The sequence below is a fragment of the Hippoglossus hippoglossus genome, chromosome 3 (assembly GCF_009819705.1).
Source record: "Hippoglossus hippoglossus isolate fHipHip1 chromosome 3, fHipHip1.pri, whole genome shotgun sequence".
NCBI classification, from domain to species: domain Eukaryota; kingdom Metazoa; phylum Chordata; class Actinopteri; order Pleuronectiformes; family Pleuronectidae; genus Hippoglossus; species Hippoglossus hippoglossus.
The window spans coordinates 19,442,495-19,468,168 of NC_047153.1; the positions used below are offsets into that span (position 1 = coordinate 19,442,495).

The following is a 25,674-nucleotide window of genomic DNA, read 5'->3' on the forward strand; positions in this document are numbered from 1 at the left end:
AAGTCTGTCTTCTGTTGTTTGTGCATCCTGTACCAGTTTTGGTACAGACACACTTACAGGGAAACTCAGCCGGATCTTAGTAAGATGAGACAAATAGTCCAAAAAGTAAACAAATCAGGAAAAATCCACAAACTGAAGCAGGAGTCAAAAAAACATGAAACTAAACTCTCGGAAAACGTGAGGGAAACCTTATCAGCAATCTTGCAATGGAAATAGGCAAGCAGGTGAGTGTTTAACAGGTTGGACAGGTGGGAACAGCAGGGGCAGGACAGTTGGCGAGCAACCAGGAGGAGGCACAAGGGCAGGATCTGAAAGCATTACAAAATAAAACAGGAAGCAAAGATGAATTACTGGACTAGTACATCCATTGTATTAAGATAAATCCACTATGAACTTTAAAATCCCCTATGTGTTAAAAATGCTGTGAGATGAGTCACTGATGTAGCGTATTGGTCGAAGAAGACAGTACATCATTGCATTGGTGTTTGATTCAATTTCAGTAAATGTATGATCCAGTGTTTACTTCAGCCTTTTCAACACACTCCCTTTGCGCAAGGCCAAATGAAAACGACTGTCAGTCAAAGAGATGATATGTACAAGATGAAAGAAAAACACGAGGACACAAACAACGCAACGGCACACATGTTGTGTTGAGATGTACCACAATTATTGTTGTCATAGCGGCATTTATGTGATGCCAATCAAGCAAAACTGCAAGGGGACTGTTTATTTCTGTCGATGGAGAAATTTCTATTTTACAGAATCACTAAAGCCACTGAAGTATTTTTATTGAATTTGAAGAAAAGGTTGGTGAAGTAAAGTAAGCATTTGTCTCAAAGTGTGTGGCCCATTAGAAACAATTTACCATGCTGACACGGTTGATAAATACAGGCCCAGAGCAGCAGCCTCTCCTCTCCTCTCACTGCATGCTGGGAGTTCGCGGGAGTGAGTGCATGTGAGTGGTTGCGGAGTGTGCAGAGTTGCTAAGTGAGTGGAACAAGTGTTTGACTGACACTTTAATTATGTACTTTCTGCATGTTTCCCATTGACAGGTAAGAGTGGTTTAATTAATCGATTTGTGTATCTGGGCTGTAAAACATGTAAATTAATGGGTTTTGTACCGTAAACCATGGCGTCCTTCCCTGAGGACTGTTCCCTGTCTGTCAGGGTCAGAGTAGTGGCTGATGCTCGGTACACTGAGTTCAGGCTTGAAAACACCACAGATGCCTCTCACACTCCTCTTTCACATGTTGGTTGAGAAAGGCCTAGTACATGATCAGTGTTTAACTTGCTGTTGTTTCTCTTTTTTTCGAAGTATATCTCTGTGTCTGTGATTGTGAGCTAATTTAATGAGAATTGACTTGGTTTGGAAAGTTTGTTGTGGTTTCAGAGCAGTTTTTCTAGGATTGAAAACTGCTTACAATTACACCAATGTGAAGCAAATATTAGGTCATGTGAAGCCATTGTGCAAGTTGCTTTGCCACAGGAATGAAAGCCGACCACCTCACTTGTACAGATTAGAAATGAACAGAAGCTGAAGGTTTGCCACTGAAACGTGTGTATTTGTGACCAGGCCCTTACGGTCACAGCTAACTCTCTTCCTCATACATGTAAATACAAAACTGAGGTAACAGGGTAAAATGGCTGAAAAGTTAATGACAATGTTGTGGATGATACTGAGGCCCATACTGGATGCAGTGACGGAGGACAAACATGATCAGTGACAACTGGTCAGACAGTTAATGGTGAGGGACTCTGCAACAGGTGAATCACTCAGTGAAAAAGCTGGAAATGAAATGAGGAAATGTTAGAGGAAGCTAGTTTGTCACAGTTTCCTGCTATTGTCAAATTTCCACCGGATGAACCAGAGTCATACTCATTAGAGGAGATTAATGATTTCCATGATGAAACTTACAGCACACAGTCGCTGGTAATAACAGATTCCTCCCCTAATGTGGACAGGTTCATTAACTCAGTTATGAAAAGTCGAAAAATTGCTTGGAAATGACCTGCTGAGCAAACAGAGGAGGTTTTGTTTAAAGAAGATTCTAATTCAATTCAAAGGAAGTTTAAAATATGGGGATAACTGATGAAGCGTGGCTGAGTCAAACTACAGTTAAACCATAGATGTGTTCTTCTTACATGAGATACATAGCTGTGTAGATAATGAGGAGTGGGGAGTGAGCTGGACGGGTCAGTGCTTTCTGAACCATGGCACCAGCCTCGGTGCAGGGGTCTCTGTTCTCCTCTCTGCACCTCAGATTAACACATGTTTCAGCAGGGAAGAACTAAAATACACTTCAGGCATCAATTCAAGATAAATCCTTTGTTTTTTTTAACATGTATGCTCATGATTCTGGGGCTGGTCATTCGAGCTTGAAATCCTCTCGTCCAATAGAAACTCAGTAATAGTAGAGGGAGGGGACTGGATTCATACTACACATCCTACAGTTGTCAGAAATTTTGAGAGAGAGAGAACCTACTCACTTAAATCCAGTGTGGTCGCAGAAAATGGCCTCACAGATGTTTAGAGGAAAGTTACCCCAACAGGCAGTATAGAACCTATAGGTGAACACTGTTGATAAAATACAGAACAGATCTCTATTCTTTAGAAGAAATTAATGCTTTTCTGGATGTAACCTAGAAGAAATCTGTTAGAGTGAGTTACTACTTTAGTGACACTGACAAGTTCATTCGGTCTGTTGGAATGCTGCAAAGACTGGTTGGCTTTGACTTTTTGGATGAAAAAAAAAAAGGTTCCAGCTTAAAAAAACACATTACAAGTCTGAGATGAGCAAAAGTTAAATTGTTAAAATAGTTAAGTGATCAAAGTAACAAGATCATGGGTCACATTTTTTCCACTTCTTCTGCTACTTACTGCTGGTCATGTCTGGTCTCTTACTATCTTTTATTCTTTCCATGCAGAGTCTTTAGATAGGGTCTTTAAACATCAGTGGTGGAAGGGATAGAAATAAAAGGGCATTAGTAACAGAAGTAGCCAAGTAGGAGACACACACTATTCCATGAGACGAGGTAGACTGGGGTTTATAGTGGGACAGCTCAGACCAGTTTTAGTGCAGCGAACTGCAGAATTACCACCAGATCCACTCATAATTGGGGGGGGGGGGGGGGGGATTTCAACTGCACTCTGGATTGTACCCTTTACAGAACTAGTGACGAACCAAGTCCTCAGTCATCTCAGAGCCTCAGGAACATAATTACATACCTGGACCTGTTAGACACATGGAGGACTAAACACCCACACACTTGACAATACACATGGGTTAGGGCGAGCAATAATAGGGTGAGTGCAGCCGGACTGGACAGAATCTACATTTCCACACTAGCACACAGTACAATAAGCCCGACTGGTTTTAGAGATCACACCTTGTCAGTGCAGGCTTGCTCATTTCGTCAGGTGAAAGGTTAAAGTCTTACTGGCAATTTAACACCAAGCTTTTACAGGACAGCAACTACAGGTTTTTATGCCCTTAAAACATCCTTGAAGTTTAGTTAATTCATTACATTGTTCTGGTTTTATTGATACATATAACTGGGACTCATCCGCATAGCAGTGGACATTTACAGAGTGTGTCCTGATAATGTTTCCTAATGGAAGCAAATATAAGGTGAATAAAATTGGGCCAAGCACAGAACCCTGAGGGACACCATGATTAACTTTGGTGCACACAGATGACTCACCATTAATTTGCACAAATTGGAATAGATCTGATACATGTATTTAAACCAGCTTAGGGTGATTCCTTTAATGCCAATTAACTGTTCCAGTCTCTCTAGTAAGATGTGATGATTGATAGTGTCGAATGCTGCACTGAGATCTAACAGGACGAGGACAGACACAAACCTTGATCGGAAGCTATGAGAAGATCATTTGTGACTTTTGCCAAGGCTGTCTCTGGGCTGTAATGAGCTCTGAACTCTAACTGAAAGTCTTCATATAGATTACTTTCCTGGGAAAATTCTCAAAGCTTATTGGCTACAATTTTCTCAAGGATTTTAGAAAGAAAGGGGAGGTTGGATATCGGTCTGTTGTTGGCTAAAACCTCCGCAGTGTTTTTTAAAGAAGAGGTTAAATTACTTAAAAGATTGTGGTACATATCCTGATGATAATAATATATTGATTGTATTTAGTAAAGTACTATTTATTAGGGGCAGAATTTCTTTAAGTGACTTTGAAGTAGGAATTGGAACTAAGATACAAGTTCTGTTTTCTCTGCAATGGTCTAATAATGGAACTTGAAAACCCTCTCCTCTCGTCTCCTCTCCTCTCCTCTCCTCTCCTCTCGTCTCCTCTCGTCTCCTCTCCTCTCCTCTCCTCTCGTCAAGAAGGATTTAGAGGGCTTGCTAATGCAGGCAGGGTGCGCAGGGTAACACTGTGTGAGCTCTGCTGTCCTCGCTGGCCAGCTGTGATTAATAGTGCAGGTGGCCACCCCACTCTGAACAGAGGAAGAAACAGAGAGATGAGACAGATTCATGAGCAGGACTAAGAGAGAGAGAGAAACGGGGTTAAGAGAGCTTGAAACAGCAAAGCGGGGTTAGGGGTGGTGGAAAGAGGGACGGGGGCAAGAAAACACTTGTTTGATTAGGAGGAGAGAAGTGAGGCGAAAAGGAGCAGGTTGGTAGAAACATCATGGAATGAAAGTGTGATATTTATGTTTATTTACATCCAAGAAAAGTGTGAGGAAACAGATCCTTCCTCACTCACTGCCCTTCCTGATGCCCCATTTTACTTAAATAATGTATTTATTGGGTTCGTTTTGCCTCCTTCCATTAAGCGCCACTGATCGATGTGAGGGAAGGATGCCATCCTTTTTTATGGCAGATATAATGAAGTGGATACGCAGATTTCTTGCCACTTCTGCCTTCCTCCTTTTTTTCCCCGTTGTCTCCCTCTCTTCCCTTGCGCACTCTCCCCTCCCAGTGAGAGGTGCCTGTTCCTCCCCATTGCCATTCTCATCATCATCAATCAGCTAACTGCTGGCCATAAGAGAGGACCTCTCTCTGTCTTGTCATTCCCTTTCTGCATCCTGCATTCTCCTGTCCTCCCCCCACCTTCCTTACTCAATCATCGACTTCTCTCACTTTCGCGCCACACTTTCACCGCCATTCGTCTTCCTCATTGTGGTTTCCTTCTCCCCCTTCATCCCCCACTCTTACTCCCCCATTCACACACCCTCCCTCCCTCACTCCCCCAGTCTCATGTAAATTGATTTTCTTTTTGTGTACTGTAAATGTTTGGCTTGGTCAGTGTTGCATTCCTGGATGGAATCCATTTTGCATTCAATAAGACAGATAGCGATGGTGTGTTTACATGGATTATGGTCCTCTGACTATGAAACATTGCAGTGCCGAAAAGAAAAAAACAAAAAGTTTAGTTACAAGCTGAAGTAACCCAGTGACTTGAAAAGGGAAACCAACTGCTTAGTAACTTCTATAATTGTTGAAACAAATACTTAAGGAAATACGAGAGAATGTTACTTATCCACCACAATCTACTAAGTATTGAATGATTCATAAACTGCTCACAAACCAGCGCACAACACTCCTATCACCCCTGCTCCACAGTTGGTTTCTTTTTTCCCCCCTGTACCCTTGCCACGTGTTTCCAAAGTCAGGTAGCCATCAGTATGCACATGTGTGTCTATAAGCGTAAGCAGGGTATGTGACCATACACTAATCAGTCCATAGGCTTACAGTACGACCTTTGACTGCCCCAACCTTCCCTCAGCCTCTTCACATGACACTGCTGTGGCTGCAGGAAGCCGCAGCACAAGAGCTGAAACTACATAACGACTGGGCAACCAGCAGCCAACAACTGCTTTAGGTGATACTTGATGACTTTAAAGGCTGACACAGTTTTGATTGTAATTGTGAGGTTGGTAGGTTTTAAGTATATTAAACGCTGTAGTTGGTAATCCTGGAAGATTTTGCAAGTGCAGGCAAACTGGTCAGTTAGTGACAAACAACGTATCATTTAATTCATTAAGAATGAAATTTGTTTGATTGGTCCTATTTATTAAAGTCACGTTAGGGCCACAGATGTCGTCTTTTTTCTTTTTTTTTGGACAACTTATTGATGGAGAGGATTTCAACAAATAAGATAAAAAAAACTCTTTCAGAAACAACTTTCCAACTCTACCGTTACCTTACCGTACATTGTTCTGGTTGTTCTCAAAAACATCATATTCATTTGTTGTTCAGATTGCAGTACAGTAAGTTCCTTGTTGAACATCTGTCTGTTATTATTTCCTTCTCTCCTGCCCAGAGATTTCTGCATTGTCGACTCTAAATTGGCCGTAGGTGTAAATGTCTCCACAAAAGTGAAATAGATAATGGATGGATGGATCTCCACATTGTCTCAAACACAGAAAAAGCATCTGTCTGTTTCAGTCTCATCTTCTGCTTTTCTTATCCTCGTCTTGGTTTTCTTCTCTCCACCTTACTGCAGCTCCCCCTGCAGCCCTATCTGTCTATATTACAGACATAACATATATTAAAATATAATTACACATCTGTGTCTGATATACCTGATTCATATAGGGGACTGGAGTCATACTGCCTCATCTCCGGGGGCTTTAACACCAGATCCTATCACCATTACAGCAGCAACACCATTAGCATCTTGTGTACTATCTCCATGATTAGCCGGGGGTGATCTTGCCGGCTGGTGATTTGTGACAGAGTAATTTGGCCGTGTTGTGTCGTGGCTGATCCCAGGGTAACAGCAGCTAGTCAGTCATTAACCTGCGAAACACACATCGCTGGCGACGGGTTCATTAGAGCTGGTTAGGATTGGTTATAGCGGTGGGGACGGCTGCGTGCCTCGTAGAAACGGCTGATCTCTCGTGGCAACAACAGTTGTTCTGTGTCAGAGGATTTGTTGGAGCCAGTGATTTCTGATGATGTGAGGGAATCTGTGCCGCAGAGAACAAAAAGATGACAAGGCAGATGGAATAAGACTTGGATGATGGTGATTTATGTCCGTTTTACAATTCCCTCTCAGGCTTATCTGCTTTAGCTTTTCTCCCCCTTTTTTCCCTTATTCATGGAGATAAGTGTGAAAATAGAAACTGATCATGGATAACGGAGTTTTTACATGGATGCACCTCACCGCCATGCTTAATCACAAAGTAAGTATCCATAATATCTTGAGTTCTGTTTTTTCCCGCAGATCCGCCCATATTAGACCCAGTCTTTCAGGACTCGCGCTCTCGGAACTATCAGATGGTGACTCTGAGGTGTACGGTGCTGCGGTCCAATCCGCCGCGTCTGACAGACATCCGCTGGTACCGTAACGGCGATTTCGTCCGAATGCCCTTGCCGGACCTGAAGGAGACGCCAGAGCTGAAGTTCAAGCTGGAACCTACCAACAATGGCTCTTATGAATGCCGAGTCAGCAATACTGTAGGAACATCGACATGCACATTTAATGTCTCTGGTGAGTGAAAAGACATTTTATTTGTATTTTACAGTTATTATCTTCTCAAGCCTATACTTTATCGGTGATGTTTTGTTCTCCCTCTCCCACCTATTCCACAGCTCAACCGTATAATGCAGAATTTTACTTTGACACGCCCAACCCAGTCCGGATTCTGAAAGGTAACAACTATTCCTACAACCTGCAGTGGACACAGAGAGATCCCGAGGCCACAGACCGCATCATCGGCTACTGGATTAATATCCGAAAGGTAAAGTACTCCATCACAAATACTTGCACAGAACTGCACATATTGACATGCGCTCACACACACAAACCTGAGTGTGCTGTGGTCGTGCTCTGAATCTCGACATCAGGCGGGTACAAGGTTTACAAAGGGACTCTCTAAATGTGTTTACAGAACACTCATGAGACTGACACTGATTAACCGGGATTAGACCACGGTAAACTTTGGTCACCAAACAAAAACACACTTATGCAATTGAAGATGCTCTCCGACATGCACTGAACTCCTGAGGGGCTGACATTTGTACGTGAAGGAAAATGTCCAAGTCAGTTGCTGAGGACATTCCTGCAGAGTTTTTCCTGCCAGCCTTCCCTGTAAAAACTCTGGATAACGTCTGAGTGAGCCTTTGTGAGAACACGGCGGAAGATAATTCAGAGGATTCACCGCGATCAAGTGGCCGTGTTGTTGTTTTTCCAACACGCGACGGACGCAAAGCTGAAAAACTAAAAAGAATACAAATATCTCAGATTGAAAAAGAGATGCCATGCACGTAGAAGACACTGATGAAGGTGTCAACTTGGAGCTTTTGGCGATAAGGGCCGATACCGGTGTTGATGTGCTTTGAAAAGAAACAAGTGATCTCTGCAGAGGCATTTGTTCGTGCTCTACCCAGAAGCCACCCCTCATCTGAATGTTTCAGAGATATTTCTGTTTCTTTAAAGATGTCTGACCAGAGAATCCCCTGCTGTGTTCTTCACATGTGAATGGCAAACTCTAGAAAACGGTTTTGGTTTGCTGTGTAGTGTGTAGGCTACGTCTTCAGGACCTTTGTAAAGTCCCTCCCTTTCACTTAATATATTGATATATTGTGGAGTCTCATACTTGTTGTCCCCTTCCAGAGAAGAGCCGTCTCGTTTCCTTCAATTGTCAGGTCACATCACTCAGTCCCATCAAACACGGTCAGATCTGAGGCGACCCATGAGAGCACAGCGTCTGTGTTCTCAGACCTCAACTTAACATCATCTCAAACTTCCCACATACCGTCACAGAAGGATTTGAACTGTCAGTACCAGACAAGTGACAATAATGTGCTGTAAACATGAGGTAAAAAGACCGGGCCTCCGTTGCCAGAATTTGGTTCCAGAGACAGCTAAGGAAGTACAATTTTAAGAAGATTTTCATGTCTTATCTTTCTCTCAAAAGATTGGCTTTGCATTGATGTGACTTCACAACCCTTTGATTGGTGTTACATTAGTCTTGCACTCACAAATATCCATTTAGAATAACCACACACTGGAATAACCTCATGAACCTCTGTTGCATTCAAGTATCGTAGATATCAAAGCAGACTACAATGCAGAAAGTCTTATTCATTCATTTCTGTTACATGCAAAGAATGCACACTATAACACACTGTGCCATTCATGATGTTACATATATGTGTCACACATGTCACACATAGCCTTTCCATTACAAATTAATAAATTGTGTAAAACCTACATACTATCGCTACTAATAATGATCGATATCATAATTAACTTTTATAGATTTTTCGCAAAGTTTTTGCTGCTGACCCCAACCAAGCCCACTTTGAACAGTTTTAGAGTCGGCCTTCTTCTGTGTTGTTTCAAACATCTATTCACAGATTACTGGCCTTGTGTGAGAGGACAGGAAGGATAACAGTGAATTATACACAACTGGCTGGGGGTTGGTGTGTGTACGTGAGTGTGTGTGTGTGTGTATTTACGTGTGTGTGTGTTAGAGAGAGTGAGAGAGAGAGAGAGAGCGAGAGTGCGCGAGAGAGCGCGAGAGAGAGCGAGCGAGAGAGCGAGCGAGAGAGAGAGAGAAAGAGAGCAACCTAGAGAGCGGGAATAAAGGGTCTGCCAGCTTGCTTTTGTGCAGATGAATAGCTAATTTCCCTCCTACTTTAAAGACTTGGCTGCTTACCTTATTAAGAAAGACTCTTCAGGGAGATACAAAATGAGCACTGGCCTCCCTAAGATGCACATTAGATTGCATGCCTAAGCTCCCTAAAACTCTCTCTCCGCCTCTCCCTCGTTCCCTCTTCTTTTGTCTTTTGTCCTCTATCTTTCTGCTGGTACCCTCGTTTCACTCGCAGCATTTCTTCTCCCAGTCTCTTCCCATCTCCTTCCACATTATTTCCTATCCCCGAGTCTGCGTTGCTTCCATTTTTCCTTCTCTTAGCTACTGTGCTTTAAGTGCAGGCTTAATGGCATTTAACGTTAGGTGAAGCGTGGCAGCTGAAATAGCACTGATACATTTTTGCTGCAAGTTGTTATGCTGACAGTGTTAAAATAATGAGTTGCATTAAGTGGCAAGTTAGGACGTCTGAAATGCTGTTTAACTTTAATTACATTTCAAGGAGTTTTACCTGCATGTTCTTACGCGTGAGTTAGAGAGTGACCAAAAAGCGACAGAAAGAAACGAAACGCAGGAGGTGAGAGTGAGAGAGTGAAAGTAAGGAAAACGGTGCAAACGAGAGGAATAAGATGCAAATGAAAGGAAAACAGCTAATCTCACAGGTCCTCTCGACTATTAAATGGAGTACGAGAACATTCAAATGTAATTCCATCTCAATTTCACAACTCATCTATTTCTGCAACACTTTCTCCAGCTCACCCTCTTAACACCTTGACACTCTATCTTTTTAGCACATGCAAAATGATGTGGAGTTCTCGGGGGGTGGGGGGTGGGGCGCGCAGGCACACGGGGGAATACAAGAGGACTCAGATCAGTTCATGTGGAGCAGTGCTCTGTAGGTCTGAGCACAGACATTAAGTGTGTCCATTTGTTTTATTCTTTGGAGGTGTGCAAGTGTCTGTGTTTTATATTCAGTTTGTGAAGCTTAGTGTCATAAATGTATAGATACATGCATTTATTTTTACCTGCATTTATAGTGTATGTTCATTCCTATGTGTGTGTGTGTGTGTGTGTGTGTGCATGTGTCAGACTACACACTTTGCTCCATCACTCATTGCCAGGCTGTGAAATTCCTGTTTACACGTCTTAATTTAGTTTCATCCTCCGTGCAGGATGTTTCTCTGTGTAGGAATTGACGGAGTTGACAGGCCCTCCTGGTTTCATCCAGCCGTCCTTACACCCCTTATTCCTCATACCACAATTTCCACTCCCACATTTTACTGGGAGTTTACTTTGATTTGTGTGAGATGATTAAAACATGATATTCTTTCCATGTTTGGAATAAGAGGAACAGATTTATGCAGCCGTATGGTCATTTTGAAAATAAGGGTTTCCTGAGGAGCTGACAGAATTGCCAGCGTTTACAAAATCTTTTATTTTTCAGCCTCTGAAGCAGATAGAGAGATAAAAAAGAAAATGATCTCTTAAACATCTTTCTTTCATTGTAAATCTTTGCCAATTCCCTAAACCTTGAACATAAAAGAACAACAACTATATAACTCTCTGACGTCCCAATCTTCTTCCTCCTCCTACTCAAACATGTCTCTTACAGTCTGAGACTTGGTCAGGAACATTATCTGGGTCTGAATCTCCTTCATTTTTATATTCATCATTGTTATCATCAATGAAACTCTGCTGTAATCTGCTTCAAAATCGCTCCCCTCGCTTCGATTGTCAGCCATTGTCTGAAACGCTACTATACATTCTCTTTTGTAGACCATCAACAAATTGACAAACTACATTTCCCATAATGCATTTAGCCTTTTTTGCAAGTATTTCAGTGAATCATGATGAATGTCTCATCCCATTCTAAATGAGAAGCAGCCAAACATGGCACCCAGTCTATAAGGTATATACACGCATATGTTGCATCTGGTTTTAATGGTTTAAGAGGAGATAATGAAATCTTGCATTCTTGATTCAAAATTACTGAATTTTACAGTCATTTTCCATCCAAATTTAAGAAACCTGTAATAAAACATCAAACATCTGAAACTTGGCAGGTACGCTGCAGTTCAAAAACAAATAATGACAGAGACCTGAAAATACAGAGTGAAGTAGCAAGCGAACAATACATGTTTGGTTTTTTTTTAACCCCTCACATCTTTATTCTCCGACCTTCTGATTAGTGGACGATCCTCTATATCTCCTGAGCCACAGCCGCCTTGTCCCTTTTCTTTTCTCTCTCCCTTCACACCTTCATCCTCCCATTGCTCAGTCTTTCCTCCTCATCTCTATATGTCGTGCTGCCTTCTGCCTGCAGCTGTGAAGTTGTGCGTGTGTGTCACTGAAGTTGTGCAGCCAGCACCTGACCTGGCTTCAGATCATAGCTACACACTCAGGTTTTGTCTCCACTCAGACACAGTCACGCACGGCTACGCAAACACACCCCCTGCAAACACACATCCCCATTATCATATATATGAGAAATTAAAAATATTCATGATGAATTATAGTTGTACATTAAATCAAATATATGAATAATTTATGGACATAACCAACCCCAACTATGCAGACACACCAGGCCTCAAAGAGGGGACGGCAATGATACTCATACGTGCGCACACACATACCGCACACATGCACATGCAGATGATGTTCACATACACACACAGAACATCAGTGAGCTGCCGGGTCAATCATGAATAAGATCCATTAATAGAGGATAATAGAAAAATTAACCTCACACTCTTTAATGTTTGAAGATCCTCCTCTCAAGCTGTCAATCCAAATGTCTCTCCTTCTCTCTCTCTCTCTCTCTCTCTCTCTCTCTCTCTCTCTCTCTCTCTCACACACTCACACACGTCCCTGTTTTTATCTTTCATGGCCGCTCCCCTTTTCTCACCCTCTTTCACACATTCTTTGTTTTGTTGTCTTTTAATTGACATCAAAGATAAAAACACTGTGCGGCTGAATTTTCTGAAAGCATCTTTTTTCTTTGGGGACACTTCTTTTGTCCCCATATAGGACAAGCTGTCCCCAGTTAACTGGTCTATCGTCTGAAACTTGTCCCCAAGGATAAACACACACACACAAACTTGCATCTTTGGGAGGACACTCATTGACATAATGCGATCCCGAGCCTCTTTCCCTTATATCAAACATCACAACTAAATGCCAAACCCTAAGCTATAACCTAAATCTGTTTATAAGCTCAAACATAATGCCAAGTCTTCACCCATATATAGAAACATAAACAACTAAAATGTCCTCACTCCACAAGATGTAATATTCAAACTGGTCATCACAACCACACACACACACACACACACACACACACACACACACACACACACACACACACACACACACACACACACACACACACACACACACACACACACACACACACACGTCAAAGAGAGGTGGATGGACTTCTATCTCGGCCCATCAACTACCACCTCTCTGCCTTTTCAAATACGTCCGTCACTCACGCCTGTCAATTTCACTGTCTCCTTCTGTTGGTCCTCCCTCTACATGCTATTTATCTTCCTCACTCTCCCCGTCCCTTTCTCCCTGTCTATATCACACACGCACGCACACACGCTCGCATGCAAACACATATTATATTCACTGACCTATAGTGAGGGAAGCAGAGAGAAGCTGAGGTAGAGAGACAGACTTTTACCTGCAGTACGAGCAGCTGAATTCCTCTGAGTCACACCTCAACACCTCATTGATCCAATGTTTGTCTTTAGGTCCAGGGCATTGTGTATGTGTGTGTGTGTGTGTGTGTGTGTGTGTGTGTGTGTGTGTGTGTGTGTGTGTGTGTGTGTGTGTGTGTGTGCGTGAACATGCATTTAGTCAACTTCATTTCTTTTCTGTCATCGTCTCCCACACACTTTGAAGACCAAACAAACGCGTTTGCATGCGTGTGTGTGTCAGTGTGTCCACTCATGAAGAAAGCACATTCCACCTACTTCGAAAGTTCTGACTCTTCAGCATTATGAACTCATCTCCCCCTGCGAACACACACTGTATGCATATTACATGAGCTGGGTTTCTCTTTCCTGCTACATTCTACATAATTATGCGTGTGCTATATGAGCAATGTGTAAATGTTTATATGGATGAAGATGAGCTTAAGTGGGTGTTAAAAGGGCAAAATGCATTTGACTATGTTACTGCTGCCATGTAAAATAGTATGCTCGGTGTGATAATGCACACAGTTAGTTACGGTGGTAACTGAGCAAATCTCTGCACATACAAACACTGGAGATACATTTGAATGCACAATCAATGAAAGCATGAATCAGACCCTCCGATACAAACTGATATATTTCCAGCTTCTGTTAAAAAATACATGAATGAAATTAAATTAAAATGTAACCAATAATGGGATAAACATCAGTTTTTGTGATGAGATCGACCCAGTAGTGAAAAGTAGCTACTCACGAACTGTATTTGAGTAGAATGTTAAGTTACTTGTACTTTACAGTTATGTATATCAGTTACTTTACACAGATATTATAACTCATTATTTAGATTAAGATTTTATATTAAAGGTTCAGTGTGAAGAATTTAGTGTCATCTAGTGGTGAAGTTTCATGTTGCAGCTGAATACCCCTCACCTCACCCTCCCCTTCCAAACTTGAAAGAGAAGCTGTGGCAGCCTTTGTCATCATGAAAACTCAAAAGCTGTTTAGTTTGTCCAGTTTGGGCTACTGTAAAAAAACATGGCGGCCTCCGTAGAAAGGACCCGCTCCCGACGTAAATATAACGTATTTAAATACAAAGGGCCCATTCTAGGGTAAAGAAAACAATGATTCGTACAATTTAGATGATTACACACTTCACCTTTTTGTATTAACAATCTAATAATGTGCTAAAATTGTCACAGGGGACAGTTTACTGCAGTAAATGGTGGTTTTAAAAATCAGTTGATGAGGTATTTTACACAAATACCTTTTGCTAATGGTCTGTACTGTTTAGATTTAGAACATTTTTTTATTTAATTTAGACTTGTTTTAATGGATTCATTCTACAATGTTGCACTCCCTCCACTCTTGGATAATATATATATAAAATAAATATTACTATTACTTGTTACTTATGTTGTAATATTTTACCTATTACCATATGTCCATAGCGACCTGCAGGGATGTTATTTCAATTGTTTCTGAACAGTTTTTCAGAAAATCCGGTATATAATTCGACACTTTTACCAGATATCTTAGAAGAAGTAAGCAGGTATAATGTTGCAGGATTTACCTGTGAAAACACGCTGTTGTTTGAGAAATCCAAACATGTGACCTTTCTTTGATTTGATGGTCTCTTAAACCAAAAGGTCACTTTGCTGCCCTTTCATTAAAAGAGGCAGTGTCCTGTTATACAACACCCTGCTCCTACATCCTTTTTTTTTTTAATCTACTGTTTCTGATTTCCTTCCAATTATTTCAGGCAGTATGTAAGGGTGCTGCTAATGAGAACATGTCGTGAGTGCTTTGGTAAATAAACCTAAACTTTCTAAATCTCTCCACCATAACTAAACAGTTCATTCTTATAATTTTCAGCATCGTAAAAGTAAGTTTTAGGGAAGGTGAATTAGAGGAGAGGACATTGTTCAGTGGGAGGGGAATTTATTTACAGAAAAAGATTATTTAGTCTGCTTTGAAAGATACCTGCTGTTGTTCAAGGAGGGAGAAGGATGTTTCATGACTGGCAGGACAGGGTGAAAAGTTGGAGGGAGCGACTGAAACGGAAACAGCCAGACGTGGCACTGAGAAAAGGAGATTTTACAGCCATTAGTGGCATGGTGCCTCACGGGGAAAGAAGGATTTGATTCCAGCCATGTTGCCGAGCACTAACTCGCAGGGGCTGTGGCTGCCGTGTGGTACTGGCACAATAACTGGAGTTATACCAAATTTTTTGGCAGCCTGGGCAGGAGTCACCAGAGCTCTGTCAATAGAAACGACCATCTCAACCGAGTAGAGTTTGAATGTGTAGTAGTGAGGAGACATCGAATCTGAACATCATGTGTCAGGTGAGAGGAGGAAGAGCATGTCTCAGTGTAGCGATGTCACACCACGCAGTGCTGTAGGGAAGCATCGGTGCCTCCATGACGTACCACACTGTGCGATTTGAGACCGATTTCGATTCAATTTCTGAGTCGTGTGACTCATTTTAGTGTCAGACCGATTTTAGGCTTCGTCGTGCATTGTTTGTCACGCAGTGTAAAGGGTGGTGCAGGGATCGATCAGATAATCTAGACTGCTCGTCATTCAGAAGACTTTCTGACATGTCAATTATTATGAGGCACTCACACAATTGAAGCATAATCACAAGTTGATTAGTAGAAGAAAGTGTAGTTTATTAAAGAAAAACTGAGAAATAAGGGTATAGTGATAACAGTGTATGATTAACAACTCAGATTATCTACTCGTACAGTGTGAGATGAAATTTTACTGCAACATTTGTAATAGATCAGCATTTAATTTTAATATCTTTTATAGTCAGTGTAATAAATCACTCAACAAATGAAGCCATGTCCAGTAAATCCGTTATATTGTTCTAAAGTGGTGAGGATCGGTCTATGTGTATATTATGTGCTTATTATACCTGATTTACTCACCATGTAACGGCTCTGTACCGGAGACATCTATCAAACACACATCCACATATACACACACTGCTCACCACACACACAGTATACATCAAGAGTACACACACACACACACACACCTCTGCTGCGTGCATAACCTGATAATGGCATGCTGTGGGTGTACTAAGGTGTTACGGTGAAGTGGCTGACCTAATGCATTAGATTGAGCTCACTGTCAGGTCTTTAAGTAGCTGGGATCAGAGGCAGAAACACAGCTAATGGATCCTTCTCTCCGTGGGTGGAATAACACAGCAATAGCTCTATTAAGAGCGGTGCAAAAAAAAAAAAGAGACAACAATTGGACTGGATTAACATCATAACTGTCTTTTATTTTTTACTCTAATATTTCATAGCCAACTCAATTTATTTCTGAATCTTTGTGGACATTTGTGGGTAGATCTGTTTCCTTCAAAATATTGAGTAAAAAATCCAACTCGATGGAACATCCGTCTTTAGTTTATAAGAAATATATTACATAATTATTGCAAAGGTGAAAAAAAATAAAGAGAATCTATACGCTCCTAAAATAGAAGACATTAATGAAATATAACTTAAGTGAGGACAATGACGGAGGACGATAATAAAGACGAACAATTTCACAAGATGGAGGTGTGTAGATTGAATGGAGCTGCAAAATCACCCTTTATTGTCTGTGTATATATATATATATATATATGTGTGTGTGTGTGTGTGATGAGTTTGTATATGGTTGTGTGTGTGGGAAAGCAATAATACCTTTGGTAAGAATTGTAAGTGTGGGTAAACCCTCTAAAAGAAACTATACTCCTTTCCCATCGCCAGTGGAGGAGTTTGCCTTTATTTGATATCCCGGTGAGTCATGTTCGACGTCATGAGAGTAACAGAAACTGAGGCGCTCTCGCTTCTCGCTGTCTTGCCAAATTAGTGGGTTCACCCGGGTGTCATGTTTCTTTCACTGCCGATCAGAGCCGATAAAAACCTGTGTCTACTGCAGAGTCATTTGACCCCCGAGTAAATGCCGATTCTATTTATTCCCGTTGCAGAAACAAGCCAGGTTTTAGTTGGTTGGTTTTTGACCAGTGGAAAAGGGGCTAAAGGTACTTCGACAAAATTTGCTTTTATTTCTTAAAAACGAGATAATTATGTAATATGTTGGAACGTTGATCATAAATGTTGGAACATTGACTGTAAATACAAATCAAAACTTGGGGAAAAGTAGGTTATTCAATGATTTATCATAAGTAGGGTAAAGAGGAGGAAAAATGTGTTTGTATTTGTATTTAAGACCACTTATGTACTGAGACTAATGTGGCCTCTCGCGCCTTTGAAGACGAAACAGCCGTCGTAAATTATTTCTTTGAAAGCCGGTTTACTTTGTTTTGGATAAAGATGATTTTTTTTTTTTTTTTATCCAAGATATGTACAACCCAATCCAGGTCCTACGGTGTATTGGTTGGCTAAATGCCCAGAACTGGCTGCATGCCCACATCTAATTTCATTTACCATAAATGGAAATGTGTGGACACTTGCACAGATAAGGAAAAGTAAAACAACCTAATGACATGGTGATTAAGAGGCTGCAGGAAGATAAATGGTTATTACTCCTACAACACCAAGCAAATAGCAGTGGAACACTTACGACCTGATATAATCACATCTGAGCCGACTGTTTTTGGCCTGGAAAAATATGAGCTGATCTTTAACCCTGATTTTGACTTTGTTTGCTTGTTAATCTAAAATAGCTGATTGTATTCAACTATAGGAATATGAGGTTCTCACCCTCAGTAACAACTTGGCTCGTGATTTGTAAAGAAATTGAAATAACATAACATAAAAGTGGTACAGATGGAGTGAGGATGGTATGATGAGAACTGTTTATGTCTCTGCGCAACTAGTTTTCGGGTGGTTTGTCAGTCTGTCCGTCCGTCTCTCTGTCTCATTCTTGCGAACGTAGGCAGTTTCTTTACATTCGGTACAGATATTCAGTTGGACTCAAGGATGAACTCATTTTGATTTTGGTGGTCAAAGGTCAAGTCCGCTGTGACCTCAGAAAGCCATTTTTCCCAAGTGAACGCGTTAACTTAAAAATGCCTCAAGAGAATTCTTTGAAATTTTGCAAAAATGTCTGATAAGATTTGGGTGATCAAAAGTCAAGGATGCTGTGGCCTCACAAAACATGTTTTTGGCCTCTAAAAGACAATCTCAAGTCTCCCTTAAGGGGATTTCTTCACTTGTCAATTGGACTCAAAGATGAACTGATTAGATTTCAGTGGTGTGAGGTCAAAGGTCATGCTGATCTCATATGAGTGGAAACCATTATATTAAAACTTCACTGGTTGGTGGAGGCATAGAACTGCAGGGTGTAAATTAGAGTTTGATGTTTATTTTGCAGATACACACCTTAATATGTTTTTCTCCTTGCTTATGTGCATTTCTTTACTTGTACCAATCTAGAACAAGCAGAGCTTGCTGTCGAAGCAGATAGACCTCAAGGGTAAGGAGCCAGAGAGGGGGGTGCTGATATCCCACACCATATCAGACCTGAAAATCCCCCTGTCCTACGAGGTCCGACTGGCCCCCATCACCACCTACAGCACTGGGGAGTACATCACTCGAATCATCCAGTATTCAGAACGTAAGAGGAATTTAAAACCATTTCATCAAGCATCTTATTTGATACAGTCTGTATAACTTGATGGATTGTTTATATCTGAGTGGTAATCGACATGAATTTAATTGTCTTGCAGCCTACACCTACCCGAGGCCCTCAGGTGAGACTTAACTCCCCCTGCTCCTCCACATTTCACAGCCCTCAGCGTGTTGTTGTTACCTGATTGATGTCAGGCTGGTGAAGTTGGGGAGGCATGTTAAAGTTTGATGAAAGCTAATTTAGCTTGTACGCTGCGAGCAATGTTCTAGAGTTTGTCTAGACAAAGTTTGCCGTGACCCATTCTTAGCCTTTATTAAATCTGGTTGCTAGGGAGGAGAGTGCAGGGAGAGTGGGATGTGAGAAAGCAAGCGAATGTTGGAAGCAGGTCTATGACATTTTAAATGTCATGGAAAGAGTGGCTGTGATTGGAGCATATGAGAGTGGTTATAGAGCGTTATTGGTAAAAGGATCTGAAGACATCATACATGGGCTAATAGCTTGAAACTCTCTGAATGAATCTCTATTAAATCTGTGTGGAATCTCACCTTGGATGCGTGTCTCCCTGTTGTCTCTCCGTCAGCTCCATCTAGCCCTCTCGCACTTACCCCTGCCCCCCCCCCCCCCCCCCCCCCCCCCCCCTCCCTGTCTCTCCCCCCTCTCTCTCCATCCCTCTCTGTCTCAGTCAATTGCAACTTGTCTATTTTCTTCATTAAGAGACACAGCAGCATTTTTCTGGCAGGAGTGGCAGTTGGCTCAGCCAGGGTGAGGCAATTAAAACAACAGCAGATTGGAACAGACTGCGAGAACAACAGTGCAAATTGAAAGGAACGCATGTAGTGGAGCAGGGTGTGAATAGCAATAGATTAGCTCCCTGAAACAAAGAAGCGCACACGAGCCATCCTCAGGGGGAGCAAGAGCCATATGCATTGGCCGCGGACCCTGTGTGTGCGTGTGTGTGTGTGTGTGTGTGTGTGCGTGTGTGCGTGTGTGCATGTGAGTATTTTACGGGGAAGCTTTCACTGAAGCTTGGATGGTTTTAGATCGTTATTGTTATACTGGCTTGCTTTAATTTACATTTCTCAGTGAGTCTCTGATAATAGTAGGGCCCTGCAGATGGACTAATGAAAGTGACAACACCACAGAGAGGGGACCTAACAACATGTCTCTTGTTAAGCCAGACTGAGGTGCCTTGCAGTCATGAGACAAAACTATAATATGTTATTAAAACATGCTTTGTGTGTGTGTGTGTGTGTGGGTAAAAAAGGAATCCCAAACTTCCTTGAAGATTATCTGCCAAGTGAAGGCACATTTGATCACAGCTTCCCCAGAAAGTTGATGTGCATCATATTCTAAATCAGCCAGCTGAGGCAGTCAGATGGGAAAAGGCCTGTGCATCTAAATGAATTGGATGCACAACATCTACGCACTCTTCCTCCGAAACCGTACAAACAAGTCTTTGTGGCCACTTTCTTAAGCAGTTATTTGTTTCTGTAATTATTAGGTAACTAAGGAAAAAGGTTTGTCATATACAATCCACGAATTGCCTTTTTTTTAATGATTATTAACCTGGCTTTTTTCAAATTTAAATACTCTCATTAGTTGTACAACTTATCTTGAATTACCTGAGGACTTTTTGATAATGGTGTTATATTTTATGTCGTTATTCGTTTTATTTTATTTTTCAGATACAATCATAATCAACTCTTTCTGCATTTAGGAGTCGTACATAATATGCGGTTTCCACTTTTAACATTAAATACTCTGCTTTCAACAATGCGATTGTTACTTTGCTAATAACTGCCAGGCTGTCTGATCTAGTTTTAAAGGTTTGTCTGCAGCTGCAACGTTGCCATTCATTATCCAGGGAGAAGTAGAACTGTAGGTTATGTCACCTGTAGTTTCTCTGCTTGACATGTCAATGATCACTTGTGTATTTTTTTCTCTTATTGTTCTTTTTCTACACACACACACACATTCCAGACCATGTGTGTGCTTTCGAAGATGAGCGAATCTGTGGTTTCTCTCAAGACCGGAGTGACATCTTTGACTGGACGAGACAGAATCACCTGACACAGAATCCCAAGCGATCTGCCAACACTGGCCCCGAGACTGACCGCAGCGGGACCAAGGAGGGTGAGGAATCATTTTTTCTGCACGACGTGAATAGTTAGATGTTGAGGACGAACGGATAAATCTGAATCGGATTTCACTTCAGTGTTGTGTTGCATCTGGGACTCTGGACAACAGTGTTGTTCTGTTGGTTTTAGGATACTACATGTTCATCGAAGCGTCATGGCCACGTGTTCAAGGAGACAAAGCTCGTCTGCTGTCGCCACTTTTTAATGTGTCCTCAGTCAGGGGTCCCAAGGGCTCCGGCCGAGTACCATACTGCGTCTCCTTCTACTACCACATGAAGGGCAAACACATTGGTGAGTACACGAGTACACACACAAACGCACACACACACAAACTTCTACCACATGAAACCATGCATGGAAGCAGAATTGCACACATGGATGTACAGAAGAGAATATACTGACACGCTGTACTGCTGGGGTTTTAATATCACTGGGCTTCTGTCAAAATCTGAACTCTGTGCTTGACCCTCGCTTGTAGAGAGCTTGTCAAACACAACGCAGCAGCAGTGTGTGTGTATGTGTGTGTGAGTGTGTGTGTGTGTCTGTGTGTGTGTGTTAGAGAGAGAGAGAGAGAGGAGGGGTTAGGGGACTGGTGGGGAGGTGGTGTAACAAAAGTTCTGTTCATATGTTTCTGCTTGTGCCTCAGTGTGTGTGTGTGTGTATGTGTGTTTGGAGGTGGTTGAAGGGGGCAGTGGGTGTGTGATTTATGGTCGTGGCAAGACACAATCAGTCATTTGGGGGAGCTGTTCGTCATAATATGGTCTGTCACACAGCTAGAATGCATACATCTTGTAGCCTACACACCTGCACACACACACCTGCACACACACTCCTGTACACACACACACACACACACACACACACACACACACACACACACACACACACACACACACACACACACACACACAAACACATACTTGTCCATGTGGGTGTACTTGTACTTCTATCTCTGTGGGGACAAGTTCAAGATATAGTCCTTATTGAGTTCGGACATTTGGGGAAAGTGAGGACGTTTTGGTCTGTCCTTTTTACCTTCAAAAGGACACACATACACACGGTGGAGTTTCACCCACACATGAGGGAAAAGTTTGCAAATGCATGAAGACACACTCACAAACACACAGTGTTGAAGTGTGTGTGTCTAATTTAACTGATCCACATTTAACCTTATTGATCACTTCATCCTCCGGCTCTTACCAACCCACCATACACAATCATGATTTTCAAGTTTTCACATGATGAATAAAAAATAAAAAACTATCTAAATCAAGGACACCAGCGGTTACTCAAGAGGTGGTGGACATAACTATTTCAACCTGAAAGAATATTAGAGTACTTTGCTGTGATTTTTTTTACTCAGTGCCTCATAGAGGTGAAAAAATTACTTTAGTCTTAAAAATGAGAACATTACAGTCTTGATTGTTATTATCTTCAATCGTCTTTTACTGCACATTCCTGCTCATATTATATCACAAAGCTAAGCTGTTTATGATAGTACAACATGAGCATTTTCTTTGTGCAGTTTTTACTAAGGTCTCGTAGATGTTTCACAGCAAATCAAAGAGACAAGACAATATTACCTGAGCCACACAGCGCCTTCGTACAATTAGCACAATCTGTTAGCAGTTACGCCCAGCACTGCTGCAAGACCACCCCTGCTGCAAGCCCACCCCCAATTTACACTGTGTAGTTCTGACAGTCTGTTCCAATCTGTTGTCATTTTAATTGCCTTACCTGGCGAAGCTCTCACTCCTGCCAGGGAGACACAGTTTGAGTCTTGATGGCGAAAACGAGGCTAAATGATGAAAAGACAGAGTGGATCAGTTGAGAGAAAAGATGAGACGGGAAGAGTGACGGGGGCACGGGGGCTCCAGAAAAGGAGAGAGGGAGTGAGGGAGGGAAAAGAGGGTGGTTGGATAAACGGAAGAACTGAGAAAAAGGAAGAGTAAGCTAAGTATGACGAGGCACAGAAGTGAGGTTAAAATAAATGCTGGAGCAGAGAGCAGCAGGGGAGTCCGTCACCCTGGTGATGCTCAGAGGTATTTGCAAGGATGCAAGAGGGCTGAAGTACTGTTCAAGTGTTGGAAGCATTTAGGAACTTTGACATTACGTAATTTATAGAAATACCACTGCACTTCTCTGTCCCACATAAAACGTATGTTAGCTGTTTTGTAATCACAAGGTTATGTCGATATGAAGCAAGTAAAAGTATCTTTTCAGGGATTTCACAAAATAAGGAAAGAAAGCGCAATGCCCTCTGACTACTTTGGATTTTTAGGTTTGTAATAGGCCGGCAATGCAAGTAAAGAACTCTTCTTTATGGGGTTTGCTGGCAGCAATTACAAACAACATTTAATTAGTTTTGTTTGGCATTGGACTGGCTCAGGTCTAAAGCTTTCCACTGGCAGGCTTTCTTGGAATCACTGGTTTATTTTCACTTCACAGCTTTGGAAGACAAATTAGAGTTTCGAGGTTGTTGTGGATAACACTTATTAACTAAGACTCGAAATAAGGTCAATACTCTATGTAAGAACAACGGCGTCTGTGTGAAAAGTTTACCGCGTTACCGGGCAATAAATCAATAATTATAGCGATTTAAGTTTCTTCAATTGTAATATAACAAAAGCCCAGTATTTAACAATACATTGCTTAAAAATCACTTAAACTTAGAAATAATAATGCAACATTTCTCATGATAACTATAGATATCGACCAATATGACAACTCTTATCTAAATATAATGTTTGGCCATATCGTCCAGCCCTATAACACACACTTTTTTATAGACGCTACTTATCTCGGTCTCTACTCTTTTGCTTTGTACCTTTAGCTTTTTAGGTTTAGATCCTCATTTTGAAGTAAACATCATGATCGGCTTGTTGTCTAGTAAGGTTTGATTAAAAAAGGATTTAGCTAAGCCTAGATTTGTCCTCCTTTCTCATGCTCCTGAAATGGTTATTTGCTCAGAATTCTGAATAACACGCTTTGGCTTGTTGTTTTTTGGTCGCAGATGCCAGATCACAGACTGTAATTGCATTTCTTGTGAGCACAGAAGAGCAAAGCTTTGACTCTGAGGCAAACCTTAGTGACAGAGACACGCAAAGGACATGAACCCTATTTACAGGGAGATGACGGACAGAGGGACGAGAGAACCAGTGTGGCAGCCTCTTATTGTCTAAGGAGAAACAGAGGAACTCATTTGATTTCAAGTGTAAGTGCACGTATCTGTGTGTGCGGCTTTGTACCGCTGCCGTCTTCCCCACTCGTGATTGTGCAAGTAGCCCTGATAGAGCTGTGCTTTCTCCTCGGCCTCTCTGACACTCTCACCAACACACTTTGCTTTACCTCAGCCCAATCAATAGACTGCTTATCAGAGTCCTCTTCCTCTCCTGCCAGGTGTGTGTGTGTGTGTGTGTGTGTGTGTGTGTGTGTGTAGATGGTAAGGATGCAATAGAGAGAGAGGGAAAGAGAGAGAATGGTTGATGAGCACGGAGGGAGACAATGAGGGTGAGAGATAGATAAAGTATTAGCCAACGTTTATTTTCATTAAACAACAGTGCTGCCCATGTCCTTTTAAATACAATGTGTTGAACAGGGGAATCTGTAATGTGGTTATTATATCTATACTATAATATCTTCTTTTTTTTTTTTTTTAACAGACCATGATCCTTCCATTTTAGGGAAACATGGATATTCACTTTCTTGCTAAGAGTTAGAAGAGCTCCGTGCCAAATACTGTCTGCTCAAAATGAAGCCTGCAGACAGTTAGATAATACATTCCAAATGGACAGGTTCACAATGTGCTATACAAAATATATGATTACATAACAGTTGGAGAATATTTGTGGCTTACACCAGGGCCCATCACCTGCATACCTAAATAATTTGCTTGCTGTGGTCATTTCCAAAAACATTTCAATCTGTGAGAGTGACAGATAGTGGTACATACATTCAACTATCTGTTGTTTTGTTCCGTGTGTGTGTCAACACCGTGATGCATTTTTAAATCTGCGTGTCAGTCTGCTGCTTCAAGGTTTAAGAAACAACAGAGGGATAAACATTTTTGTGCACACATAAACCGCATGCAAACTCCTGTTGTACACACACCCACACACACACACGTAATCTACATATAACAGAGATATGGTGACCCCCTGCCTGCGTATTTGTTTAAAAAACTGGTGGTTGGTTAATGTTCCAATTAGGAGCTGGCTGGGAATCGTTAGGAAGACGAATGTTACTCTCACACCTTAGAGACCCGACAGAGAGAGAGAGAGACTGAGGGAGGGAAGGAGAGGGGGAGTATGTGGATCACTTGGCTCCAATGTTGTCATTCTCTCGCCTGTTTTTCGGTGTCTGGGACACTTTTCTTTGTTTCAAAAGTAGATACAGATGTTTTTTTATTTAAAGTATCACATGGCAGTGAGTGTATCCTGTGTTTTAAAGGAAACAAAGTATTTTACAAGTGATTTAATCAACACATCTCCTCCGTATAACCTCTCCATTTACTCTTCACCATCATGTCTGTGTGACTGCCTATAGCTATATCATTGTAATCTAAAATCATTCACTGGACACATCACAGCTCCACCCGGAGGCTAAACACATTTAACCTTCACCCACATTTAATATCTGATCCTGGAGCATCTCTGTAGTGCACAGTACCCAGTGCATTTG

The 25,674-nt window shown here is 41.6% G+C and overlaps 1 protein-coding gene across 2 annotated transcripts in view; it reads left to right on the forward strand.

Moving 5' to 3' along the window:
- Nucleotides 1–25,674, forward strand: part of LOC117759009 (MAM domain-containing glycosylphosphatidylinositol anchor protein 1) — a 172,980-nt gene that overhangs the window by 128,556 nt on the left and 18,750 nt on the right. For both annotated transcript variants that reach the window (XM_034580995.1, XM_034581004.1), the window contains exons 10-15: nucleotides 7,193–7,459; nucleotides 7,561–7,709; nucleotides 18,661–18,841; nucleotides 18,954–18,977; nucleotides 20,837–20,989; nucleotides 21,124–21,285. In XM_034580995.1, coding sequence (XP_034436886.1) covers nucleotides 7,193–7,459; nucleotides 7,561–7,709; nucleotides 18,661–18,841; nucleotides 18,954–18,977; nucleotides 20,837–20,989; nucleotides 21,124–21,285 — 936 coding nt within the window. The remainder of the gene's footprint in view (nucleotides 1–7,192; nucleotides 7,460–7,560; nucleotides 7,710–18,660; nucleotides 18,842–18,953; nucleotides 18,978–20,836; nucleotides 20,990–21,123; nucleotides 21,286–25,674) is intronic.